At 59.5% G+C, this 26,863-nt stretch overlaps 3 protein-coding genes across 9 annotated transcripts in view; 1 reads left to right on the forward strand and 2 right to left on the reverse strand.

Annotated features, from left to right (window-relative positions):
- ABCA2 (ATP binding cassette subfamily A member 2) overlaps nucleotides 1-11,704 on the reverse strand; it is a 34,142-nt gene extending 22,438 nt beyond the window's left edge. For 3 of the 7 annotated variants that reach the window (XM_039719832.1, XM_039719836.1, XM_039719831.1), the window contains exons 1-9: nucleotides 11,456-11,704; nucleotides 4,723-4,816; nucleotides 4,558-4,560; nucleotides 2,344-2,455; nucleotides 1,755-1,921; nucleotides 1,424-1,551; nucleotides 1,153-1,257; nucleotides 521-706; nucleotides 206-439 (exon numbers count right to left, since the gene is read on the reverse strand). In XM_039719832.1, the coding sequence (XP_039575766.1) occupies nucleotides 206-439; nucleotides 521-706; nucleotides 1,153-1,257; nucleotides 1,424-1,551; nucleotides 1,755-1,921; nucleotides 2,344-2,455; nucleotides 4,558-4,560; nucleotides 4,723-4,816; nucleotides 11,456-11,521 (1,095 nt within the window). In that variant the 5' untranslated portion in view covers nucleotides 11,522-11,704. The remainder of the gene's footprint in view (nucleotides 1-205; nucleotides 440-520; nucleotides 707-1,152; nucleotides 1,258-1,423; nucleotides 1,552-1,754; nucleotides 1,922-2,343; nucleotides 2,456-4,557; nucleotides 4,561-4,722; nucleotides 4,817-11,455) is intronic. The other 4 variants (XM_039719835.1, XM_039719834.1, XM_039719838.1 and 1 more) reach the window with 2 other exon arrangements.
- Nucleotides 11,705-14,941: 3,237 nt separating this feature from the next.
- FUT7 (fucosyltransferase 7) lies at nucleotides 14,942-17,875 on the forward strand. Its single transcript, XM_039719883.1, has 2 exons — nucleotides 14,942-15,041; nucleotides 16,529-17,875. Exon 2 carries the CDS (start codon nucleotides 16,573-16,575, stop codon nucleotides 17,614-17,616), a length of 1,044 nt encoding a protein of 347 aa, XP_039575817.1. The 5' UTR covers nucleotides 14,942-15,041; nucleotides 16,529-16,572; the 3' UTR covers nucleotides 17,617-17,875.
- A 156-nt stretch (nucleotides 17,876-18,031) lies between these two features.
- On the reverse strand, nucleotides 18,032-25,180 carry LOC120507361 (POU domain, class 5, transcription factor 3-like). Its single transcript, XM_039719885.1, is given in 6 exon segments — nucleotides 18,032-21,067; nucleotides 21,829-21,993; nucleotides 22,513-22,643; nucleotides 23,009-23,120; nucleotides 24,726-24,892; nucleotides 24,895-25,180. Coding segments are annotated over 6 exon segments (999 nt in total). The 5' UTR covers nucleotides 25,067-25,180; the 3' UTR covers nucleotides 18,032-20,815.
- Nucleotides 25,181-26,863: the final 1,683 nt, after the last annotated feature.

Consider the following 26,863-nt stretch of genomic DNA (forward strand, 5'->3'; position numbering starts at 1 on the left):
CCATCCAATAGGCAGTGTCCAAGCAAGTGCTAGAAGGGAAACCACCTGGGGTCTTACCATGGAGCTGGGTGGGGGGGTACTCATGTCACAGAAGGGGGTGACCAAGAGAAGCCAGGCCATTTAACTGTTCCCCATCCCAACACAACACCAGCCGAGTTTGAAAACCCTCCCCAAGTTTCATCCCTGCCACCAGCCCATACCCCACCTGCCCAGCTCTCACCCTGCTGACTATCTTGGGGGTGTCCAGCTGCTTCTGGAGCTCGGAGGCTAGCTGGGCAAAGCGCTCCTGGCGGATGGTTCGGCTGCCATTGCAGGCCAGTGCCCGGTATGCTGCCAGCAGTGGCTGCTGCCTGGGGGACACACGCAGGAGGCGGTGCAATCTCCCTGGGTGCTGCTCACAGGTCAGCTGCTCCAGCACTGGCCCGGTGAAGAGGACATTCTACAGGGCAGGAAATTGTAGGGACAGCGCTGCAGTGCCTACTCTGGCAGAGCAGCCCAGGTTGCCCCATGAGGTGCTCACCTCCATCTCGGTGACAAAGGCCTGGGGGCTATCAGAGATAGCAGGTGCCACAGCAGTGCTGCTGAGGCCCAGGGCCTGGGAGAGCATGCGGAACAGTGCTGGATGGTGTGGGGCTGCCACTGGGTCCCGCAGCACCCTGTGAACCAGCCCTTCCTGCAGGCTCCTCCAGCCACTGGGGAGACTCTTCTGCAAGAGGAAGAATGGGGATGGCTGGTGGGATGGGGGCTCCCCCCAGCTCCCACTCCCCCTCCTTGTGTATCCCCCAAGCATACATGGGGATACACAAGGGGGCAGGGAAGAAAAAGGATGTGCAGATGCAGGGAGCAGGGGTCCCCTGCATGCCAGACGCAAGGGGGGAACAATTTCCCCTGCTGCTTTCACAGCCACCACCCGGGCAGAGCCAACCCCCACTGCAATTGTAAACCCAGGCATAGGTACTGGTGTGTCTCATAAAACTGGGAGGAACTGGTGGCAGCACCAGGATGGACCCCAACCACCCCTGCTGCTGCTCTGCCCCCTGACAATGTTCTGTCATGGCCCATTTACTGGGACAGACACCCCCAGATCACCTGGATATGGAGGGGACAAGAGGATGGGCTACCATGTCCCCTGCATGCAGCACAGCTCCTCACCTCCAGCTGTGTTATCTTCTTGCTGGGGCCAAACCCATCCCACAGATCTCGCTCATGGGTCTCATCAGGTACCAAAGGAAAGGAATCAAAAAACTGCCGGTACACCTGGACCGAGATGAGAGCACGACTGCTAGGTGTGCCAAAAGTGGAGCACCAGTGCTGCACCTGCTTGCTCAGCAATGCCGGCATGGGGTGGCAGGGTAGGACAAATCCAAGCTGGGTGCCATTCACAGGGTAGCACAGACCCCTGCGAAGCCCAGAGGTCACCCACCTCCCGCAGGTCAATGCTGGAGCCCAGGAGCAGCTCAGCTGTGCTGTTGGGAAGGGACAGGTTCTGCATCAGGAAGCGCCGCAGCTCAGCCTGGTCTTTGGCTGCCCACGCCAGTGTGAAGCTGGACCCTGCCAAGAAACAAGGTGGGAGGTCAGAGCAGCCCACCAGCATGAGGGACACGGCACGGCCCCAGAGCTGGCCCTGCCCAATGCAGCCATGTGGGACAGTGACAGGGCACTGCCACACACCATCGCTTTGCTGGGTGCGGGGCCAGCTGGCACTATCTGTCCCTGCCTGAACAGGTAGTGGGGGCAGGCAGAGCACACCCCACCTGCTTGGCTGCTGAAGTGCGTCTCCATGGAGCTGGGCTCAGGGCTGCTGAGGGCCTCCAGGTGCCGGCGCAGCGACTCCAGCTCCTCCTCCAGTCCTGGATGCTGCGGGTCGAAGAGGCTGCTTTGCTCTACTGCCTCGCTGAGGTGTTCCAGAATCTGTGTCACCCTGCGAGAGCCCAGCACCGCCCTGGCTTCAGGGACAGAGGGATGGGGACACCTTCCCCAGAGCTCTGGGGGAAAGAGCCCCTCAGGTGCAGGGGACAGCAGTCCTGTCTGAAATGGGGAACCAAAGCCCTTGCCTGCACACTGAATCCAGTGTGCCAGGGTTCAGAGGAGAGCCCCAGCACCTCACGGTGTCTCCAAGGGCCACCTCCATCCTCATCCCAGCATTGAATACTTGGGAGCCCACAGCAGAACAGACTGAGGTGTCCCCTGCACCAAGGACACAGTGGTATGCACCCAAGCAGTTTTGGGGGATGCTAGCTTCTGCCTCAGCCCCAAGGTGGCAATGTCAGCGTGGAAAGGGGCGGACTCTGTGTGGGAGCATGAGGGGTGGGAGAGAAAGTGCATGGTGAGGGCAAGACTCACGTGGAGTTGGAGTACTGCAGGAAGCCAAACTCATCACGCTGGCCATCAGGGCACAGGGACTGCATGACCGGCAGGATCCCGGCTGATGTGAGCGGGGCCGCCGTGTAGAAAGCTGGAGCCAGTAAGAATGCAGAAGAGGCCAAGGAAAGTGCAGGCAGCAGGGAGGAGAGGCAAAGAGGCAGGGAGGGGGAAGGGGCCACCAGAGAAACAGACACTCAGTTCAGAAAAGCACGCACTGGGGCCTGTGAGCCCATGGGAGGCTGGTGGCCATGGTCAGAAGTCAGAAACTTTCCCACCAGAGCTGTCCTGGCTGGTGACTCTGTGGGGCTGCAGACAGCTCCAGCACCCCTGGCTCCAGCCCTCTTGCCCCCAACCACTCTTTCCTGGGTGATGGCTCCCTTGTGCCCCATGACAATGTCAATTTCTGCCACTTGCCCCCAAGATGGCCACCAACCTCCTCCAGGCTCCCGTCCCCTGCTGTTAGTAGCCTCAGCGGCAGTGGTGGATCTCCAGAGGAAAAGGAGGAAAAAATACAACAGGGATAATAGATTTGTCACCTGCAGCTCCCAGAGACCCCAGCCTCCCCCAACGCAGCTGCCCCAACGTGTGGTGGCTGGAGGTAGGTGGAAATGGAGACACAGAGTAGGGAGATGGGAGAAACAAGAAGCAGCAAAGGGCTGGCAAACCTTCCCCCCTCCACTGGCCATCAATCCTTCTGGAACCCTCCTGTGTCCTTTCCTAGGGCAGGGCAAGCCCAGAATGCCACTGCCCAATGGGGACCACAGGTTGTCATCAGGCAGTGCCAGGCAGGTACCCTGCTTTCACCACCCTGCCCATGACCGTGTGGTTAGAGATAGGTCAGTGCTGTTAACAAGGCCACAATCGGTGGGCACTGGTGAAGACGGGCTTCTGGACAGGTGCAGCATGGGGTAGGCCAGCAGCCTCTGGGGGTGGTGGAACCCACGCTGCTGGCCATGCCACAGTTTGGTGACAAAGTCAGTGCATGGCATCTTGCTGGCCTTAAGGCTCTAGTGCCACATACTAGCTTGTCCCAGCCATGAGGAGCCAAGACAGAGACCTGGTGGTGGTGCCAGGGTGGGAGCCAGCCCCAGCCTCTTGGTGATTGGGCAAGACTGGATGACCACAGGCAACCACATGGGTGACAAGACCCAGCAGACTTTGCTCCAGGAGGCAGGCAAGAAGAAGGAGTAAGACAAGCCTCCACCTGGCCTGGAGAGCCATATGCAGCCCAGGAGGCTGGGGACATGGCCACCAGTGGCCCCAGCACCTGGAGAACCCAGCACCAATGGGGTACACCATCATGGCTGGTCAGTCCCCAGGGAGGAGCAGGCAGGGGCCATACTGTGCTGCCAGAGCTCATCTTCACCAGCTGTGGAGGAAGGCAAGGGGTTTACAGAGGCATAGATTAGGCCAGAGTGAGTTGATCTAAACCAAGCTCTTCCTCCCCAGACTATGAGGCCAGCACAGGTAAGGGAATGGGGGGAGGCGCCCACCCGTCCCACCAACTTACAGACTGGCGCATGCAGTTGAGGCATGAAGGGCAGGCAGGCAGGGGAGATGGTGAGAAAGAAAAAGAAAACATGAGCAAAAAAGAACGAAAAACCAAACAAAAAACCACACAACACAGAATGTATGTCAGCGCCAAGGCGGGAACTCCGGCAGCGCCTGCCGCAGCTGGACAGCTCTGGCAGCTGGGCTCTCCCTCGCAGGGACACACTGAAACACAGGCTCAAACCATCATCACATGGGGTCACCGCCAGTGCCCAGCATCTCCCCTGGCCCTGCTGTGCCACCTGCACCAGGGCACCCACCAAGGTGGGCATCAATGGGCCCTTGCAAGCTGACAGCTTCGCTCCACTGCCTCCTCCCAGCTGCACAGCTCGCAGCCACCAGAGCCCAGGCCAAAGCTCCAGCTGGCATTCTCCCAGAGCCCTCAGCCCCAGTCTCATCAATTTACCATCCTGCCAGGCCTCTGAGCACACCAGGGCCACACGTAGGGCTTTCTGTAGGTCACTGCCCCCCCACTGGGGAGCCCTTCCCAGAGCCACTCCAGCTGACCCTCAACTACTTAGGTGGACTGTGACTGTTCCAGCACAATCCAGCTCACCCTTCCCCATGCAAAATGTCCATGCCGATGACAGCCACAGGCTGGTTGGTGCTGCAACCCCCAGGGGAGCCTCCCCAGGCTGGGACAGACTCTGCTAATTCCACCAGTCCTTGGCTGTAGTCCCTGCCCAGTGCAACATCCCCCAAAAGGCCTCTCTAGGCCCCCCCGCCCCCAGGCTGGAGCAGCTCCCCAGGGCCTCAGGGTGCCCCCAAATGTGGGAGTGCCCCAAGCACCACCTTGCTGGGACTCACCTTCCTTCACAGGGATGGTTGGCTTCTTCTGCCGCAGCCCCAGGAGGATGAAGAAGAGCACCAGGGGGATGAAGATCTCGAAGGCCAGCACCCACTGGGGATGACACAGAGCAGAGGGAACAGGATGCTCAGGGACAGAACACAGCCACCTGGGAGAAGCAGAGGCAGTACAGGGGCCCCCAGGCATTGGTGCAGTGCAGCACTGTGTCCACATATTGCAAATTGCTGGTGGCTCTGTCACAGCTTAGCCAGCGGCAAACAGGTTCCTGGGCATCCCACAACCTGCTGCCTGCACCAGCCTGTCCAGAGCACTGCAGGACAGGGCAGGCTACACAGAGGGATGGATCCCTCCTCCAGCAGTGCAAACAGGCCGATGGGGCTCCAGCTCAGCCTCGATGGTCCACCATGGCTGGAGCTGCCCAGGGAGAAGACCTCAAGTTCTGAAGGCTAGTGCCCTCACAGCCTGGAGCAGCATGATGTCCCCTTGTCATCTGTGCTACTGTTGGATCTCACGAGGATCAACAGCTGAGTCCAAGAGCAGAGTTCATTTCAGCCAGGCCCTGCCACCAGCTCCAGGTGCAACTGGGCCATCCTGGTACACATTCCATGCCCTCCCAAAAGGCTCTGGCTGCAAGGAATTTCCAGTGGCAGCATATGGTAAATAACAGCAAATCCCCAGAAATTCCTGGCCACAGTGGCTCAGAAGTCCTGGCTAGGCTCTGTGCCCAGAGGCCCTGGGGATAGGCATCAGCATCTCCAGCTATGGGCAGGAGCAAGCACCCGGCACACTGCCAGCACAGCTGCTGTCACTTTGCACTGGAGTACCCAGAAACAGCACAACCCTGCTGCCCAGGAGCAGGGAACCACTGCAGGCTCAGAAACTGAGGCACAGGGTGAGGTGAGCCAACTTCAGCTCATTCCAGGGCCAGATCAGACCCAAGGCAGCTGCTGAGACCCTAAAAATGCTGTCACCCATGGACACAGCAGTGCCCAGCTCCACAGCTGGGAAGGTGCTTCCTACACCACCCACACTGGCCTCCTCCCAGTGACCAGTGCCAATGGGCAAGCCCATGGAGAGGCAACAATGGACTTTAATATGAAGGATGCAGCTGCCAACAGGTGACAGGGTCAGGCCCCATGTCTCCAACATTATCCCCATGTGCCACTCAGGGGCTGCCAACACTGTCAAGGAAGTCAGAGCAGCCCCAAATGGCAGTGAGCAGAGGGAGGCCTGCATCCAGGTCCCTGCCAGCAAATGGCCACAATGCTACTTCTGTGGGATGAGCAACACTGCACCCGTGGATGCTGCCCATGCTGCACTCGCCATGCCAGAGTTCCTGGTTTTGAAGAGGAAGAAGAGCTGGAGGAGATGGAAAATGCCCCCAGGAGCAGTGCCTGAGAACCGTCATCTTTCTGCCAGCACCAGTCCCAGGGACAGTCCCTGGTATCACTGTTCCTGCACCAGGCAGCATAGCAGGGGACACACTGACACAGGCTGCTGTCCCGAGGCCCCTGCCCCGCCCCCTGCCTGTTTACCAGGCACACAACAGGGCCTCTGTGCCCAGGCACCGGGGGGACCGTCCCCACACAACCATGCTGGCCTGTACCAGGCTCATGTGGGGACTGGCCTTGGTGGCAACAGCTTGTTGGAATCTACTTGTTATTTATTTTTTTGACAGGGGTCATTGACTTTTGCTCATCTCCATCCCCAGAGATGTCCCTTGTCCCCACCCCTTGTCCCACATATCCCAGTGTCACAGCAGGCTGTCCCACACCTTTGGCACCCACAGTGACATGGTGATGGGCAGACACGGCAGCTGATGGCTATCTACCAGGCTGCACCTCTAGCACTGACCCTGCACCCCTGGTCCCCAGGGGCACTGGCATGCGGCAGGGCCCACCGGAGGCTCAGACTTCCAGAGAGGCACCAGGCACGGACATCAGTACAGCCTGGGGATGGTGGGGTCCCCACCTGCAGGTGCAAGACACTGGGGGACATTGTGTGATTGTGTGAGGAAGCAAGGAGGAAAGGCCAGGATGCAAGTAGATGAGGAGAAATGCTCCCCAGTAGGAAGGAAAGGGCCAAGGGGAGGAGAAGAGAGGGGCCAGCTCCTGCCAGCAGCTGGCTATGATTGCACCAGCTCGTCTGCCCTGCTCTGCCACCCATCCCCTGCTCCCCATCTCTCCTGACAACAGCACAGGTGCAGGACCAAGGGTGGGACACTGGTCCCAGGAGCCCTTGTACCAGTTGACAATGGCTGTGGGGACCAGGGACAGCTCCTGGGTGGTGGCATTCTCTTCTCGCACATCCCCTGCCACATATTCATTTCAGCCTGGTTGTATGTGAGCAGGATGAGGTCATAGGCACTGTCCAGATTTGCACAAGGGCTGGGTGTCCACCTGCCAACTTACAGACAGTGGGGTAACGTGTCCCACGTTTGGCCCTGCCCTTGGCTGCAAGCACGGGTTGTGGGGTCCTGCCCAATTCCCCCAGCAGGGATGCAGAGCTGGGTGGGTGCTACAGCAGGGTGCTGGCCCCTAGCAGAGGGACATGTCTTTCCGGGAGCACTGGGACACTGATTCAACGCTCATCCTCTGCCACACTGTCAGATGGGAGAGGCCAAGCAGGAGGCACCAATGCCTGCTACGACACACAGCTCCCACACAGCCAGGTCAGAAAGCCAGTGATGCAAACAGAGCAAACAGCCCAGCCCAGCTCAATGGTGCCACCGTGCCCACCCTCCGGCCACCACTGGGACAGCTGGGAGATGTGCTGGAGCCAGGGTCAGCACAGACATGGGTGTCAGGTCATGAACAACTGCACAACTCCACTGGTGTCCCCAGCATGTGGCAACACTCATGACCCAGTAGCCAGTCCTCATGGGGACAGCCAGGCCAGGCAGAGGCAGCTCTTCCTGTCAAAGGCTGTCACCCAAAAGTCCACTCAGTTCCCTCCTGCCAAGCCGCCCAGCTCCAGTGGAAATCTGACCATGGACTGATGGTCACCACCCAGGTGGGGCCTGAGAGGCCTCCTCAAGGTCACCTGTCCCACAGGGACAGACAAGGCCAGGTCCAGGGGCTGCCAACTCCCATCCTGCCAAGGCCTCGCCGCCCTCACCTCTGCCTCTGGTCACTTCCAGTTATGTCCATTTGTCCCACTACCCCCTGCCTCCAGCATGGACACATCCCCACCCCTGACAGCCCTGGCACAGCAGCCTGGAATCCTTCTTTGGGGAGGCTGGAGGAGCCAGAAATTCCTCCTGGGATTTGTCAACAACTCTTCTGAGCTGAGGACCCAGGAACACCCACCACAGTTCTTCCCATTCCTGCAGTGTCAGCCAGGCCCTGTGTGCTGGGCCAAGAGGGCACATCATTGTCAATGCCCTGTGCAAAGGCCACACAGCACTGGGACATGGCCACCCTCCCCTGACCTGAGCACAGGCGCCAGCAGCCAGCGGGGACGAAGGTGTTCCACAACAGCTGCAGCCCGGCTGCTGTGCCAACAGGGACTCACAGAGACACTGCTGGGCCACCACACCCCTGCCAAACCCGTGCTTCCCCTCGCCACACCTGCTGCAAACAGCGACAGGGCAAAGAGCACCCACAGCCAGGGCAGTACCCAACTGATTGCTGCTGCAGGACTCAGTACTAGCATCCTCCCAGCCCTGGCAGCAGGAGCTGGCAGGGCCACAGGCACAGGATCCCAGGGACACTGCACCCCAGCAGAGGCAATGTTACAGCCCCCCAGCAACCCAAATTTCAGCCTTTCATTTTCTGGCAGCATCAGCTTCGCCCCAGCTCTTTGCCATCAGCCAGGGGGAAGGGACAGATCTGCCAGCTTCTGTGTGGAGAGTTTTCCATCTTCAGGACAAAGCGCAGAAGGCACAGATCCTGCATGGGGCAGAACAGCCACACTGCTATCAGCTCTCCCTATACCCCTTCCCTCATTCCAGGGCCCGTGCCACAGGGAGCCCCACCACTGCACTGCAGCACCAAAACAGCATAGAACTGCTCCCACCATTCCCCCAAAAGAACCTTGACCTACCCACCAACCCTTCCCCAGCACCAAGCAAACTGGCAGCACACTTCCATCACTGGGAGCTCCAGCTGTGGCTGCCTGCCCATCCCAAATGAATGGATACAAAGAGCCCCAGGGCAGGAGGGTGAACATCCTGAACTGTGCCTGTGGTGACTTGAGAGAGCACCTGCTAATTTTACATCCAACCAGATGTAAAATTAGCAGGTGCTCTCTCAAGTCACCACATACACATAGGTTTAAACCAGATACCAAAGTCATGGGAGAGCCCATCCTTTAACAATTCCTGTCCCAGCAGACTCAAGGCACAGCCAGAAATCCCCAGGGCTGCCATGGGCACCCCCAAAGGACCCCACAGCCTGGGCTTCCCTCCGCCAAGAGCCACCAATGCTATTCTGCTCAGACCTCCATCATCCCAGGGTTCCTGCCTGAATTTATGCTCTGGGAAGAACAAAATCAGGACCAAACCCCAGAGCACTCCCTGGAACAGCTCAGCCACACTAGGCAAGGTCCAAAGCCACCATGGGCTGGGAACAGGGCCTTAAAGAGGTGCCACTGACCAGGGACAGTGCCTGGCCATGCTGCAGGTCTCCCTGCACTCACCATCCACCCATAAGTGGCCTGGACAAGCCCTCACCTAAAAAATTAATATTAATTATTAATAAATTAATATAAAGTCTGCCTGTGAATATGAAAGTCTGCCTAAACTATGAATAAATCTGTCCCAAAACCATGGCTGTACCCTACTGCAATCCTGCTCCTGAACAGCCCCTGCTGCCAGGGACAATAGGAACACCCCCAGGCCACCAACATTCATAGGCAGAACACAGAACTGCTCCACTTGCCAAGTCCCAGCCCAGAGCCCCCAGCCAAACCTGGGGTGTCTGCTTCCCACCCCACCCTGCAGCACTGGGTTTGCTACTCCACCTATTGCTGGGAGAGGAGCACACGGTGGCAAGGACTGACCCCAGGGGAGCACCTGCAGCACTAGGATGTACCAAAAGGCAGCTGCTGTACCCACACTCCCTCTCTGAGGCTGGAAGAAACCCAGCAACCCCTGGGTGAACACCCAGCAGCTGCTCCAGTCTCCCACCCTCTGGCTGCTGCATTAAGATCACCCCAGTGGGATCTGGTTTCTCACAGTGAAACATTCATTTGCAGCCACTGCCAGGACAGACTCACACTGGGGAACCCACTGCTGAATGCCAGGCGCAGCCACCACACAGGGCCTGGCTCTGCCCTGGCCAGCCACCACTGGCAGCTCAGCCCAGCACTGCTCGGAGAGGGCAGAGCTCCCCACGGAGTGGGCAGGATGATGGCCCCTGTGTAGAGCAGGGACACCAAGTGACACACAGCAGTAGCACAAGGAAAGAGGTGACATACACAGGAGCACGTGCATCCTCAGGGCACAGCTGTCCTAGGGACTGCATCAAATCCATCCATAAGCACCCGTGGCACTGGGACCAGCTCTTGTCCTGGCTCACAGCTGGTCCCCTGCACTCATGGCATCACTGGGCGGGCAAGGAGGGGTTGCTCCATACCCTGCCTGAAGCAGCGGCCCTCCAGCAACAGTCCATACCCATGGAGGTGATGGGGCCTGGGCTCCTCATCCTCCTCCTCCTCTGGTCACGGCTTCCTGCGCTGCACCCCCACGCTGCCCACAGGGCTGGTAAGGAGGGTCACGGAGAAATGGGTCCCCAAAAGCTGTGTGCACCCCCACTCTGTAACCCAATGGCCATGGAAGCCAAGACCAGGTCAGCCGGTGTGTGCCAGGGCCCAGATATGCCAGGCTGCTCATCCTTACAGGCAAGGGTCTAACACAGCCCCTGCCATGGCCATGCAACTCTGCTCAGGGTAAAGAGGGGATATGACTCAGCCAAACAGCATCATCCCCCCCTTCCATTTTGGGGGCACCGGGGCTGTCAGTGCAGGGAAACCTGCCTGCAGCGCCAGGCTCATCCCTGCTCCTGTCACAGGGGCCTCTGCTGCTCCGGCTACCAGGACATGGGGTCTGGTGCTGGCGAGTGCCGGTGAGGAACAGCAGGATCGGGCCTGCGGGATATTTGGGAAGGGAAAAGAAAAGCGATGCCAGCTTGTAAGCAGCAGCTCGTTCCCCTCCCCCAGCCGCTAAAAATACCCGGCTCGCTGGGGCCGCGCACCCACCCGCTGCCCACAGCGCAGGATCCCCGGGGGGCTGAGGGATGACCCCACACAGGGAGCCTGCGACAGGGCGGCAGCGGCCCCGAGGCCCCGGCACGGCCGATGCCATCCTGCCCCTTCTGCCAGCCCGGGAGGGACACACACCAGCCCCCGGCCCACCCCACGAAGTTGCCTTTTCTCCAGCCCACGGAAGATAGGCGGCTCCGACCCACATATGGACCGAGAACCTATTTATACCCTGCCGGTATCGGGGCTCGGGGAGCGATCCCACTGCGGGGGGGGCGACATCCAGCCCTCCTCCTCCTGCGGCCCCCGGGACCGGGCGGCCTCACGGACACGAAGCGAAGCGGGCGAGCCCCAGCTGTTGGTGCCGCACAGGGGCCCGGGGGCGCGCCGAGCCGCAGGATTCGGGCACGGGCGGCCCGAGGCGGGCGGACACGGCCGGGCCCAGGGACTGGGGGAACCCTCCGGCACCACTTCTGCGCGGGGACCCGGCCTCGCCCCTCGGGGCTGCAGGGCCCCTCCGCCCCCGCTCACCGGGCTGCGCCGCTTCAGTGTCACGTTCTTCCAGAGCAGAAGATGGAGCTGATGCAGGAACCCCATGGTCGGGTCGGGCCGGCCCCGCCGAAGGGCCGCGCCGCGCTCAGCTCCGCGGTCACCCGCCGCCCACCGCCATCCCCTCCCCGGCCGGCGTCCGCCGCTTGCCGTGGGTTGCGAGGAAGCGGAGCAGCCTCGGCCAAGGCCTGGCTCCGCCGCACCCGCCCCGACCCTGCGCAGCACCAGCACCACCCCCGGCCCGCGGCGGCCGCCCCTTAAAGGCACCGCCGGAGCCGCCCGCTCCGCCCGCACGGCGGCCCCGGCACGGCGCGGCCCGGGCCTGCTTCATCCCGGCAACAGTGGCCCGGTGCTGGCTGGACAGAGTGGGCCTGCTGCCCCAGGGGCCAGGGAATCCTCGCTCCCCTCGAGCCGCTGCCCGTACACAGATCACCTCCGCGTTCTGCCCCTGGCTCTCCCCCAGGACAGAAGGACTGGCCCGTGGCTGCGGGACCTGTGTACCGGGGTGCCACGGCTGTCCCTCCTCCTGGATGCTGCCCACCCTGCTCCTGCCTGACCTGTCCCACGGGCATGTGCTGGGGCGTCCACGGGTGTTTTTGGAGGGACCAACCTGCTGCCACATCTGTCTCATGTCAGCTCTGAACCCAGGGCCGGATGCCCTCAGCAATAAGGACTGAACCAGGCCAGCTCTCCTCCTTAGTTCCATCCACTCTTCTTCCGTCCATCTATCTGTCCACCCGTCCATCTGTCCATCCATCCATCCATCCATCCATCCATCCATCCATCCATCCATCCACTTTCTTCCTGCCATTCATCCATCCTTCCTCTTATCCATATTTCCTTACATCCACCCATCTATCCTTCCTTCCATCCTTTCCTCTTTCTTTTCCTCCTTCCTGCCATCTTTTCTTCTTTCCATCTGGCCTTGCCTCCATCGATTTCCCCATCCTTCTTTCCCTCCCTTTTCTGGAGGTTCTCTCCATTCTCTCTGGTCCCTCTGGTTCTCTCCATTTCCCACCTGTCCCTCCCTCTTCCTGCTCTCCCTTGGCCTTCTCTCCCCCTTCCCTCTCCTTTCCTCCAGCTCTCTGTAACCATCTCATTCTCCATGTTCTTTGTGGGCCAAGTATAGCCAGGAGCAGTGAATCCCTCTCTGGCTGCCCCAGCCCCAGTGGTGCTGCCAAGGGTGCCTGTGCTTAGGGCAGGCCCTTTGGCAGCTGCCCAGGGCTAACAAAAGCTGCCCTTGTCCAACACAAAGCAGCATTATTCCCCAAACTTCTGGGCAAAACACTGCTGAGGTCCAGGAGGACAAAGGATGCCTGGTGATGTGGTGGTGGAGAGGCTCTGTGTGCCCAGCTCCATGCTCTGGTGAGGGTGATTGGTTTGCGAGGGTTGCTGGGTGCACAGGGAGGGCTACGGGCAGCAGAGATGCCCAGAATTGAGGGGAGCTGGGCTTTTACTAGGTCCCTGTGGAAGGAGGGATGCAGTCACCCTAGACTCCTCACAAAAAATTGTGCATGGTTTGCCCACAGCCCACACAAGGAGCGTCTCCAAGCCCCTGTCCTGCAGCAGAGTGGGTCCCAACTTGGAGGGGCACCGTGGGGGCACCCATGGGTGGGTCAAAGCCCTGACCTGGGTCTCCTGCACCTTCCCTCCTGCTGCCCCTGGGTGGGTCTTGGGGAGCTTCACAGCCGCTCTTCTCTTTGGCATGGCCATGGAAACGCCGAGAAGCCAGCAAGGGACAGACCCAGCAGTGTACCATGAGGCAGCACAGTCCTGGAGACACTGTGGCAAAAATCCTCCAAGGACCCAGGGCCTGAAGCCCAAGGCCCAACCCCTCCCTGGTGTAGAAGCTCCAAAGACCTTGTGGCCTATCTCCTCCAAGGACAAAGGGTCCTGAAGACTTGGGAACACGGAGCCCTGAGCACCTCTCAGGGGACTTCCCTGCGGGGTGGCCAAGCTCCTGTCTGTATGAAGTCATCTGCAGATGGCAGTACTCACACACATACACCTCTCTGCTCTGTGCTGGTGCTGTCCAGCATTCCTGATGGTCTCCTGGCCTGGCCCCTGGCCTTGATCTCTGCCCAACCCACCCAGGCAGCACTGGCCCTGGCTCCCTGCCTGGCTCAGAGCCATGTCCCTTGGGCCACAGGGTCAGGGTCTTTGGATCCACTGGCTGCAAGTCCTCCCAGGGCATTGTCCCTGCACACAGGGTGTCCTGGGACAGCACTTGCACATGACAGCTATTAAGTGCCAAGGAAAAGCTCCCTGCTGCTCTACCAGCCATCCTGAATACCCTATGGAAATGCTGTCTCCAGTGCTGTCCTCCATGGAGGGGAATGGCCCCAGCCCATGTGGCCCCAGGTTCTCAAGCTTCATCTCAGCGCAGGATGATGCTGAATGCTCCAGCCAGACAGGGACTACTGCCCACAGACAGCAAGGCTAGGGCAGGCAAGGCTCAGAATAGTGCCCTGGGAACAGACTGTAGTATCTGGGCTCTCAATCATGCAAGGGAAGAAATGCAGAAAAGGAGAAAAGATAACAGGAAATGGACATGACTGCAGAAGAAGGAACACCCTCCCTTGGGGCTGCAGTTGGCCTTTGAGGGCTCCTGGGGTGCCACTGAAACCACAGAGCCCTGCTATACTGTGGCATGGTGGCATGGCATTGTGCCCAACAGGGATCCCAAGAGGCTGGCAGCCAGCAGGAATGAGGGTGCAGATTCCAGAGGTACTGGAGCAGCCTGAGAACCCCCAGGGAGCAGTTTGGAGCCCTGTTCTCAGCTCCATGTGTGCCAAGGTGTATGGCACACCCTTGCCAGCTCCAGGGACTGCACACCTCGATGCTCCTCTCCTTGCCTCTGCCTCAGTTTCCCCATATCATTTTGCCTGCCAGGGCTTTCATGGAGACTTGGGTCCTGAACAGCAATGCCAGCAAAGGACAAAACTGAGCCAGACAGGGAGCAGGGCAGAACTGGGGCAGGAGCAGAGAAGGCAGCTCTCCATGTACACACTGCTGAGGCTCACATGTGCCTGCTTCCCGGAGAGGACAGTGCCCAGGGCTCGGAAACATGAAACAGTAAGGTTTTCCTGTTTTGTCAGGAAACATCCACGACAGTACAGTGCCCAGAGCTCGGTGGCACTTTGGGGCTGTTCGTTGATAGTTTCAGGATGAGTCAGTGGGAGTTGATATCCTGTTTGCAACCAAGCTGTCAGTGGTAGATGGGTGGCACCTTGTCAAGGCTGAGGGCACCTTGTCAAGGCTGAGGGCACCTACCTAGCCATGGGGCACCCACCTTGTTCTGGGCCATGAACCCGCTATGGGGTGCCCATTTGGCCAGAAGGTACCCACCCAACCATGGGGCACCCACCCAGTCACAGGGTACCCACCCCCAGCACAGTGCAGGGGAAGTGCTGGGAGCGGGGTGTGCCAGCTGACACGTGGGGCAGGAAGGACCTGCTGTGGGGCTGGGGCAAGGCAAAACGGAAAAAAGAGGAAGCCCTTGAGTGCCCCAGCCCAGCCCAGCAGGACCCGAGCAGACTGGTCTGGCACCTTGCACACCTCCATCACAGTAAGTCTTAATCCAACATTACTGACCACCAAGGGGAGAGGGGCTGAGAAATGGCATGGCCCCTGCCACTGCTAGAGCAGGGGTTTTCCTTTCAGAGCATCCCCAAAATGGGGGCAACATCCCCAAAACAGAAGCAACATTCCTGCTGCTGGGGACAGAGACCTGCAGCGCTGATGTGCAGTACGGGGAACCAGCAAAGCTTTCCCAGCCCTTTCTGCTTCCCATGCCAGATTTGTCTGGAGCTTAAACTTAGCTCATGCATTTTAGCAGGACAGATGGAGTGGGCCAAGCTGGGAAAGGGATTTTTTGCAGCCAAGCTGCAGTGCTGCAGTGGGTGGGAAAGTAGGGCACTGCTTTCCAGGAGACCCCAGTACTGGAGGCACTGGCCCAGCCCCAGCTGGCAGCACGGCTCAGGCAGCCCACATGTTTCCAGAGGTTTCCACAAAAAGAGAAACTACCTGTGGTGCTGAATGCTCTGAGCCCTGCAGTGGGACCAGCTCTCCAGAGGGGGCTGAAGCTGGTGGCTGGTCCCCAGTGCAGCCAACCTTCTCCCTGTCCACCTCCACCACTGCTCTGCTCCCCGCAGTGCTGCTGGTTAAACCACAGAAGCCTGATGCAGGCAGATGGGCACCCTGGCAGAGTGAGCTTCCCATGGCTGGGGGGCCCATGTGCCTGCAAGCTGAGCCCCACCAGCGGCAGCCCCAAGTGCTGCACTGTCCTCCTTCCTCTCCCAGTCCTCCCTCCCCTCTGTGCCCACACAGTGGGGCACTGGCCATCTGTGACATCCAAATATAAAATGTTAATGTTTGGGCCCCAGCCTGGTGGGGCTCGTGATGCCCTTAGGGACTGGGGAGGACGCCTCAAGCCTGGGAATTTCCTTGCCGTTGTCCCAGGAGAATGCTGGTGAGTGGGCACTTCTTGGGCAGGACACTGCCAAACTTGGCCCTCATCAGAGTTTTGGACTTCAGTCAGTCACCCCATTTCGCAGCTAAGGTGCCACCATGGGGCTACTCAGGTGGGACTGGGACATTCCCTCTTGTCCTTTGGTGCACAGCAGTGGCAAGGCTGGCTGCATATCAGGTTTGACCTAATCTGGGCAAAGCAAGAAGGATTGAGATTGTAGTTGTGTGTCAGGTGGAGAAACTGAGGCACAGAGCAAGCAAGGATTGTTTGTAGTGGGGCCAGCCAGGTGGGGCAGAGGGGCACAGGTGGCTACTTCCCATCAACTCTGCACTTCCCAGCAGCATTTGTGCTCCCCCAAAGGTCACAAGGGACTACAGGATCATGAACAAAGGCAACCATGGGGCGACACCACATGCATGGGGAACTCTGTGGTACAGGGAAGTAGAGGGTCCTGAGGTGATGCTGAGGCCCAGGCTTCATGAAGAAGCCCTTTCTCTGGCCCCTCTGGCCACAGTGCCTCCCCATCACCCCTCATCCCTGCTAAGCCAAGCTGATGGTCCTCAGTGGCCTCTCCTGTCTCACAGGTGTCAGCTCTGTCACCCGATGAGGTGACAGCCAACCCACCAGCATGCTCTGGGCATTGCCACTGCGACGGTCACCATGGGGACGGCCTGGTGTGATAGCCTTGGTCACTGCTGGGGTGTTTGTAACCACCCTCTGGAACCTGAGGTTATTCCTCAACCCCTCCAAGGGCTCTGGAGAGGACTCTAAAAACAGGGAGCCATTAGTGATCCTGGTGTGGGAATGGCCCTCCAAGCAGGTCCCCAATCTCAGCAGAGATGTGTGCCATGAGCTGTACAGCATCACAGGCTGCCAGCTCACCACAGAGCGGCAGCTCCTGCACCAGGCCGATGTGGTGGTGTTCCCCCATTCCAGCCTCCAGCCTGGCCGGGACAAACTACCCAAGGAGAGGCTGCCAGGGCAGAACTGGGTGTGGGTCTCCCTGGAGTCCCCCTCCAACACTAGAGCTCTAGCAGCATGGAACAAGACCTTCAACTGGGTGATGACCTACAGACAGGATTCGGACATCTTCATGCCCTATGGCAAGCTTGTGCCCAACCAGTCAGCCACTGTGAACATCCCTGCAAAGACCAACTTGGTGTCCTGGGTTATCAGCAACTACCACAGGACTCAGAAAAGAGCTGAAGTCTACAAAAACCTCTCCAGGTACCTCCATGTGAATATATACGGGAAAGCAAACAACAAGCCCCTCTGCAAGGAATGCCTCTTGCCAACAATATCAAAGTCCAAGTTCTACCTGGCTTTTGAGAACTCCATCCACCGGGACTACATCACAGAGAAACTCTGGAGGAACTCACTGCTGGCTGGCAGCGTGCCTGTGGTGCTGGGGCCACCCAGGGCCAACTATGAGCAGTTTGTTCCTGCAGACTCCTTCATCCATGTCAACGACTTTGGCTCCCTGGAGGAGCTGGCCACCTTCCTGAAGACCATGAACTCCAGCCGCTACCAGCAGTTCTTTGGCTGGCAGAGGAAGTTCAGTGTGAAACTCTACACAGACTGGAGGGAGCGGATCTGTGCCATCTGCACAGCCTACCCCCGCCTGCCCCATGGCCGCCTCTATCCTGACCTGCAGAGCTGGTTCAACTCCTAGTGTGTGCTGGGACCTTTGGGATGAATGCAGGCAGTGTGGGAGGTGCATGAGGCACCCACCTGCACACAGGATGTGAAGCAAGGACAGGAGTCCCCACTCTTCTCCTAACCCAGCTGTTGTCACACTGAAACTTCAAGCAACGCCCCATAACTTCATTTTTTGTGAAACAGGACTTATCACCCCAACCTAACACTGAACACATTGCCAGGGTGCTGGCAGGACCAGGTGGTGCTTTGGAAATAAATGTCAGTGTATCTGAGGCTGTGCATCTGTAGTGTGGGCAGGGCAGGGGGGTGGTGGGTGGCTCAGAGCTCCCCAACCTTCCCCTGTGATCCTCAATTTCCCCCCAGCACCTGCTCAGTGCCAAAGTCCTGGCAGCAGAGACCCTGTGGTGACATTTGTGGCTGGGCTGGAGGAGTGGGCATCAGCCCAGGGGGGTCCACTTACCCCATGGCCAGGGAGGAAGGACAGCATCTGCTCCCCCTCTCCCTGGCAACACCCATTTCCTGCCCCCACCCCTGAGCCATGGGTGCTACTGTGCCAGTAAGAAGCCACAGGACAGCGGATGCTCTGAGCAATCTCAGTGCTGCCAGGCAGGCAGAGGGACACTGTTTGCCACTCCCTCCCTGCTGTGACAGGAAGCCAGTGACCTGACAGCCTCTGGAGGCTTGCACAACCCAGAAGCAAAGCCAGTCCCATAGGCAACTTGCATATGCACACATTGCACTGGGGAAATCCTGCACCATGGGCACCCTCCACACCCAGCACAGAGGGCAAGAGGGCACCCTGCACCATGGGCATCCCAAGAGGAAGTACCCATCTGGGATCAGTGGTGCTGTCAGGGCTGTGGGACAGGACAAGGGGTAAGACATGACTGCTCCATCTGTGCCTTGCTCTTTGCCCCTCTACTCAGTGCCGTCAACTCCCTTGATATAAATAATTCTATTTGTCACAAGCTTCCTTTCCAGTTTTCTTCCCTGTGGCCCTGAAGTCACCAAACCCCATCTCTACACCCTGCAAGCTGCTGGGTGCCCAGGACTGAGAGTCAGCAGAGGGGACATCCCTACCCTGGCAGAGCCTGGGTGAGGTGGCAGCTGGATGGGCACACTGCTCTTCTGACTTCTGTGGCTTCCGATTTCCGCTGTTTTCTGGGTCAACCAGAAGCGGAACAGGAGGGGCTGTGGGTGCCCACAGACAGATGCTGGGTACTCATGGGCAGGGGGTACCAGGGTAGCAGGATGTAGGGGTCCCATGGTGGGCTGCAGCTCTTGTATGGCTGCGTGCAGAAAACCAGAGTGGAAATGTGGAGAGAAGCAAACCTTTGGGAGATGACATCAGTCTCATATTTCTGCTCCTAACCCTGCCAGCTTTCTGCACCCTCAAGCACCAGGCAGCACTGGGCAGCAGCAACAGGGGGCAGTTTCCAATGGATGCCACGCACAGCTGTGCCCCTACCCTGTGGGCAGGCAAGTAGGAGGCTCTGGGGATAAGCAGGGATGCAGAGGGACCCTGCCCCATAAGGGTGGAATCTAGCCCAGCCCAGCCCTTTGCAGGGTCCCAAGGTGCCCTGTGAGCAGCTGCCTTTGTTGCCCCTATTCCAGGCAGCCCTAAAGAGCAAAGCTCCAGCTATCACCCACAAGCTGAAAAAACAGGGCTTTCCAAAAATTTCCCTACAGGCTTGGTTGGGGATGGGGCCTCGGGAGAATGGACTGGGGGCAAGCCAACTGAGAGTGTGGTGGGGAAAAGTGCAGGATCATCCCCCAGACATCCCCGCTCCCACCAGCTCAGCTCCGTGCTCAATGGACCTGCATGGCTGGGTTATCACCCCAGAGATTGCCTCAGCTGGACCAAACATATTGGAACGTTCATCCCTCCCCTGTCAGCACCACACTACAATGAGGACAGCCCCAGCTTTCCAGACCTCTTCACTGCCCACCCTGCTACCTCATTCTTAGTTCTTCTCTGTCCCTGGCAGCTGCTGGAGCAGCCTACAAGTAAGCTCACACTGCTTCCAACCTTCCCAGAAGCAGTTACAGCAAACCAGCAGCTTGAACTGGGTGGAAGATGACCCCCTACGCTTTGAGGGGCAACAGCTCTGACAAGCTGATACCACTCCAGGGCAAAGCTGCCACCAGTCGTGGGGGGAGGCCAAGCTGCAGGCAGCCAAGAGAGGAATGTTGCTGGCATGATGGGGTGATGGGGACATGTCCACCTTCTTAGGGTGCCTTGCTCCAGCCCTGCTGCACCCCTGCATGCAGCCAACCCTCAGCTGCTGGGCTGCAGGAACAGGGATGCGAGGAAGGCCTCGAAGAACTCTGAGGTTTATTTCACTGACAGAGGGAATGTGATTAAAAACAAAAAATTAAAAAAAAAAAATCATCATTAACTACAGAAGGCTGGAAGGTGAGGGATGCTAGCAGCATGGACAGGGTGGAGTAGGTCCCCAGGGCTGGGCCCTCCAGGGAAAGGTGGTGTCTGGGCAGCTGGGGTGGGGGACAGCAGCTGGAGAGCAGGGGGGCCTGGAGGTGATGTTGGGCACAAAGCACTCGGGAGGACCCCCCATCCCAAACAAGCAGTATCAGCTGCCCCACAGAGCAGTGAAGCTCTCTTGTGCCACCGGGTGAGGGGTGGTGGGGGGCTCACCTTCTCCCCTTGCCCCAGCAGAGCCACCAGAGCCATGGGCCCTGGGCATGGCACCCCAGCCCTTCTCTACATGACAGGGCGGAAGGAGACACCTGGGAAACTAGATCACTACAAATTTTTTTGCTTTTTAAAAACTACAACCAAAAACTTAAAAAAAAATAATAAAACCACCACCTCCCCCCACCCTTCCCAAAATCTAAAAAATACTTTTTTCTGCGTCTCGCAGGAGAGCAGCTCGGCTGGGGCCAGGCATGGGCTCAAGAGCCCTGGGCACGTGTGGCTTCAGAGGGTGCAGTGGGGCAGGAGGAGCTGGCCCCAGGAGAGGTCAGAGGGGGGCCAACGCTGATGGGACCAGTGAGCTCACATAACAGGGAAGGGCTGGGAGCATCTGCAGAGAGCAGGCACCATCCCTGGGTCAGGCTCTCAGCCCCTCGCACCCCAAAAGCCGCACACATCAGCCCAGCAAGCAGAAGCAGGGCTATGCCTGTGTGAGCCAAAGGCAAGGGGGGCTGCCTCAGAGCACCAGCCCACCTGCAGTGAGCCCACAGCCCCTGGTTCAGTGGCCGCTGTTACTCATGGAGAGCCCAGGCTGCAGCGCTTGAGGGAACATCTCAGCTTTGTGGAAGGTCGGCATGTAGACAGGAGGGGAGGGTGCCAGGCTGTAGCCCTGGGACGTCACTGGGATGGGCAGAGTGGAGGGCACCAGGGGCTGGTTCATGTCATACATCATCCCCTCTGCCTCGTTGCCGTAGGGCAGCAGCAGCCGTTTGCCTTTCTGACGCCGGTTGCAGAACCAGACCCGGACCACCTGTGGGAAGGGAGACAGAGAAGGGTAAGGGGGTGACCCAGCCACACCATGTGGGTGACAAGGAGACCCTTCTGCTGGTGGCAGATCTCCATAGCACCTTAAACTGCCAGTGCAGCCCCCTCCCTGTCACAACGCCTTGCTAGGCTCAGCTCAAACAAACTTCAGCCATGAGCACTTTCTCACTGCTTCCAGAGTTGAGAGATGACAAAAATGGCAAATGTTAAACAGGAAAGAAGGTAACAAATCAAAAGAAAGGCTCCTCCCTCCCTAAAGACTGGTAGCATAGCCAGAGAAAGCCAACACACAAACTTGTGCATTGTTAGCGGGTTGTGGTTTGTCTCTTCTGGTGCATTTCCACTTCAGAAAAAAAACATTGTAACTGTCCATGTGGGTTCTTGGGATCAAAAATCAGCTTCTTCAGAGATTAATTAGTATCAAAGGATTACTTTTATCTGATTACTTTCACATATTTATGCACATATACACAAAAACGGATGCCTGTAGTTGGGTCTAGGAACTGTTTTTGTCTCTTAACTTTTAAATATTTAATCTGTGAACAAAGTCTTTTCTGGAACCAAGTGGGTTTTTCTTTTTCACATTGATAAGCCATACATATCCTAATTGTCTGGCACAGCTAAAGGGCAGTTGTTTGCATCTCTTCATGTGCATTTCATTTTTGCTCTGAGCTAAAGTATCAAACTGTCAGGTGCCCAGGAGCTGGCATCGTAAGGGCACCCATCCTCCCCACCCTCCCAACATACATCTTTATCCAGGTTGAGGTCCTCAGCGATCTGGGAGATCTCCTGGGGACTGGGCTTCACACACTTGCGGAAGAAGCTCTCCAGTGTCCCTTTCACGTTGGTCTCGATACTGGTCCTGCGTTTCCTCTTCCGGGCTTGGGCTAGTACTTGCTCTGCATTGCACATCTGGGAATGAGACAGGGAACATGTTTTGTTACCAGGTGGAAGAGTCTCCACCAGGCTTGGAACACGTGTAGCTGGCTGCAGAGCTTGAGGCACAGATTGTGTCCTTGTGACTCTCCACTGAGCATCATTCCACTGTGACTGGGGCCATTCCCAGTGTCCCAACACTGCCAGCAGTGAAGCTGGACACATCTTTCCACATCCCACCCAGGTTCCCCAGGGAGCAGTAAGCTGCATAATACCAGTCTATCTGAGATTCCATCAGCACCTGGCTACTCAAAATGGGAGCTTGTCACAATCACAGCATGTCTGCAGGGGGATTGGGCTTCCTCCCCCGCCTGACAGAAAGCGATACCCAGTGGTTTGCCCTCAAGCCAAACTCAAGCCATGCAGCAAGATGGTGCTGTGGCACAAGATGCCTTCTGTTCCCCTCTTCTCTCCCTGAAAGCACGTGGGAGAGGCAGGAGAATCTGTGGCTCAGGGCTTGCAGGTACCCGGCTCCCAGCCCCCTCAGCCCTGCACCTCTTGCATGTTGTCCGTGTTCTCCGCCTCATTGAGCCAGCGCTGCAGCAGCGGCTTTAGCTTGCACATGTTCTTGAAGCTGAGCTGGAGCGCTTCGAAGCGGCAGATGGTTGTCTGGCTGAACATCTTCCCTGCACGGCCAAGGCAGGCAGGGCATTACACACCACACAGCTCCCCAGGATCACCACCCCCAAGCTTGCCCTGCTCCTGTGACTAGGAAAGGCATTCTCCCTGTTCCTTCAACAGGGAATTAAACCCCTGAAAGACGTCTCAATAAGCAACTGTAGCTATTTTAAACCCGTGAGCTCGAAGCTCCTATCTCACGGCAGATCTGGAGATACCCCTCCAGGAGCCCCGGCCCAGGAGTGGGGATTGATGCCTCCTTTGCGGGTCGTTATCCCAAGTGATTTCAAATCCCTCGCGGGCCTCTCCCTTTCCACCGGCTGTGGGGTAACGCAAGGGCCTTTCCCCTCCCCCGCACCCCCCCGCCCCTCACCGTAGAGGGTGCCCAGCGCCAGCCCCACGTCAGCCTGGGTGAAGCCCAGCATGATGCGCTTGTGCTTGAGGTCCTTGGCGAACTGCTCCAGCTCTCCTGAGGTTGGCGCGTCCTGGCAAGGGCAGAAAGACACTGAGAAGGGAAAACTCGTGCCCCGGGTCCAGGGTCTGTTGGGGTCCCCGGAGGACAGCGGTAGAAGGCGGCTCGGCTGAGCCCTCGAGCACTGACACCGACTAGGGACAGGACTAGGTGGGTCACACAGGACCCACCCCGACCACGCACACTGCTCAGCTTGACCCGATCTGGCGCGGCGGTGCCAAGGGTAGCACAAGGGCACCGAGAGCTCCTGCTCTGCCTCAACACGCCTTGGAAAGGTTCCCTTTGTCCTCTGTCTCGCGCCCTGCTGGCCTGGCCAGAGGCAGCAGCAATGATCACCTCGGCCAAGCCCCAGGTTCGCCCCATTCTCACTCACCCCACGACACGTGCGCACGGGGACGCTCAGCTCTCCCGCGGCATGCGCCACTTCCCCGCGGCTCTCGGGCTGAGGCAGCCTCTCACCAGCCTCTCCCACCTGCGTCCCGAGCAGGGAAAAGACTCCCGCGAGGAGAGGGACAGAAGCGCCCCGGAGCCGCTGCAATTTAAGCGCCTCTTTGCTACCAGCTGGCTCTTGTTTTGGCAAGCAGCTACCCAGGCGCTTCCCACCTTCCTGCCGCGCAGCCTTCAGCCTCTACGGGGTCATTTTGAAGCCTTTTACCCAATTTACACGTTTTCAGCGGGGTTTCGGGTTTTTCAAGAGTTTTTCCTGTCACCGAGCCACGGCTATTAGTTTCTGGCTATGTATAATCGGCGCCGGTAAACTCAGAGCATCCCTCCCAATGAGGAGGGATGCCATCCCAGATCACCGTCCGCAATAGAAAATGCCATTCTTGACCACCTCCCACCCGGAGCGGCCGCTTGCGGCCCGAGGACACACAGGTATCGATCGGGCGTGGGACCTCCCGCAGCTCCCACCCGCCGGCGGCAGCGCCAATCCTCCCCAGCCGCGCCAGGGACCAGCCCCCGGCATCGGCCGCCGCTGCCCTCCCCGCGGCGGGATCGTGATACGTCAACATTGAAAATATTAAAAATATTAAAAACTAGCCCAAACCACAGATTTAGTCGTGCCGGGAACCAGCCCTGCTGCCCCCGTCTTCCTCCTGCTCTCATCTCCGGGCTATCTCTGCCCCAACAAACTTCAGTGCCCGTGGAGGTGCGGGAGCGGATGCAGCCGACCGAAGGGGACTGACGGGATTACCGAGTGGCCAGGAGCCCTCGGTAATCGCGCTGTGGTACCGGTACCACGCCGGAGCCGACCTTTGACATCGCAACCCGGGACTGCCCCGCCACATCGCGTACGGGAAGCTGCTCTCCCGAGTCCCCAAAACTCCCTATCTTACCCCAAAGCAGCCTCCTCAAAGCTCTACCCCTGCGGAGAGACTGACACATGCGGGACGAGTCCCAGCGCTGGGTCAGGGCTTCTGCCGGGGGCACCCGACGGTGGGCCCCGACAGGTGCCACCGGCGGCTCTCGGCGGTGCGCGAGAGCACACGGCAGCTGCTGCCGACGGGGCGGTGAACCGCGGCTCCAGACGAGAAGGAAAGCCCCAGGGGCACACCGCGCGCAGACGGCAGGAGCGGGGCACGGCAGCCCGCCCCGTCCCCGTCCCGTCGGGTCTCACCTCCTCACCGCTGTCGCTGGAGTGTCCGCCTTCGCTGGCGGCGCCGCTGGAGCTGCCGCTGCTGCCCAGCCCCGACGGGCCGCCGGAGCCCGGCTGCAGCGCGGCGGGGCAGAGCTGGGGGCCAGGGAAGGCAGGGGCAGCCGGGCCAGGGAAGGGCGGCCCGGGCAGGGCGGCGGGGCCGGCGGCGGGTCGCGGGCTGGCTCGGGCTCGGCGGTGGCGGCGAAGGGGAAGAAGAGCGGCTGAGCGGGCGCCCCGTCGAAGGTGCCACGGGGGAAGGGAGGTCCGGCGTCCGTCAGAAGGCCAAAGGGGGCGGCCGGCAGCCCCCCGTCCGGGCTGAACATGCTGCCCGCCGCCCGCTGCCCTAGGGCTCCATGCGGGGGCTGCCGGCCGCTGCCTCCCTGCTGGGGCGCCGCTGGGGCCTCTGAGAGCGGCGGGGCCGGGCCGGACCGGATGGAGACAGGCCCCGGCCCCATTGGGCCCTGCATCGGTGGGTCGGGCGTGAACTTGATCCCCCAGGGGGGCGGGGGGCACGGACACAAGGTGCTATTGGGAGGGGGCAGCGCCGGCCCGCACCCAGCGCCGGCGGGGAGGCGGCCGGGGCGGCCCCGATGGGACAGGGAGGGAGAAAACGCCGATCTTGCCGCGGGGTCTCACACCCCTCCAGTCCCGGACACCCACGCCCCTCGCACCCCCCCGGCCCCACGCAGCTCGGGGGCACCGCGCCAGTGTTGGGACAGCAGCAGCCACGGGGTCTTCCCACTGGGAACTCCCAGCGCTGGGAGTCTAGGCAAGAAACGGGGTGGCTTTGAGGAGCTGTCGGTGGCTGGTGCCAGGGGCTGGTGTGAGGGCAGCCTATCCATTTGTGGCAGTCACTTGTCGCCAGTACAGAGGACAAGCCCCGCGATGCCAGTGTCATCGTGCAGCAGCAGGGGTGGTCTAGAGCTTGACCATCACCTCTTGCCCCTCTTAATGCCTGGTCTTCTTGACTGGGCCTTAGCTCCTTGGGGAGCATGGACAGAGATGAGGCTCCGGAGGCCCCTTACAGTCTCACCATTCCTCTCTTTCTCACTCTGCAGAGAAGGGTTGTGGCTTGGAGGAGTGTGTCTGTCCCTGAGGCCTCAGAGCTCAGAGTGCACTGCCAGGGAAGGAATACCAGGAACCTTCCGGATCCTGACACTGCCATGACATCGGCCTCTGCCCAACGCCAGTTCCTGCATACGGGCAGGCACCAACAGCATGGGCACCCCTGGCCTCAGCTGGAGCAGGGCGAGGAGTGCTCTTGCTGCCAGCACCCCGTGATCCCAGCCAGAGCAAGGCAGGGAGTGATCCTGCTGCCGACACTGCTGCCTGTTTATTAACCCGGATTAGCGGGAGCTGCTGCCGTCTCGCACTGGAGATATGGTGAAGAGATAGGCTGGAGCAGCCTCCCCCGCGGCGGGGTGGGAATGGGGCTGTGGGCAGGGGAACTCGGGGAAGGTGCTTGATGATATTTATGAAGCACTTGCTTTGGCTGCTGAGATGGCTGGAACTCAGGAACTGGCACCCGGGGAGTGATGCCCTGGGACAGGCACCCAAGGGCTGGCAGACAGAGACTCACACCCACAGCTGGCATCCAGGCACTGGCATCTAGGGACTGGTATCCACAATGCCAGCAGCAGCCCCTGGCCCAGCGCATGGCACTGCTGCATGTCAGGGAAGTGGAACAGCTGAGCCTCCTGATGATATTCCTCTTAGGAACAAAATGGCCCAGTGGATGAGCTGGAATTAATGTCTGTTCTGACGCCTGTCAGGACATGTACCAGGCTGCCCATCCTGGCTGTGCCAGACTGCTCCAGAAGGGAGGGCAGCCCCAGGAAAATGAACTAAGGATTCAAAAACCCTGCCAGTGGGGACACGGGCAGCTCTGAGTGAGCCCTGTGGCTTCTGGACCTCGGGGGTCCCATGCCCAGAGTGGTGAAGCACCTTCCCCAGCCGGGGCTGGATGCAATCTGCCCAGGGACTACCTGGGCCGTGCTGCTGAGGATGCTGGACCCAGCGCTGTGCGGGCACACCTGCCCACTGCTGCTCTGCTGCTGCCTGCCCCACTGCCAGCGGGCAGAGGAAATCTCTCTGCGGGACCCCGATGGCAGCCATCAGCC

Source organism: Passer montanus, unplaced genomic scaffold (assembly GCF_014805655.1).
Source record: "Passer montanus isolate IOZ18808 unplaced genomic scaffold, ASM1480565v1 scaffold43, whole genome shotgun sequence".
Taxonomy (NCBI): domain Eukaryota; kingdom Metazoa; phylum Chordata; class Aves; order Passeriformes; family Passeridae; genus Passer; species Passer montanus.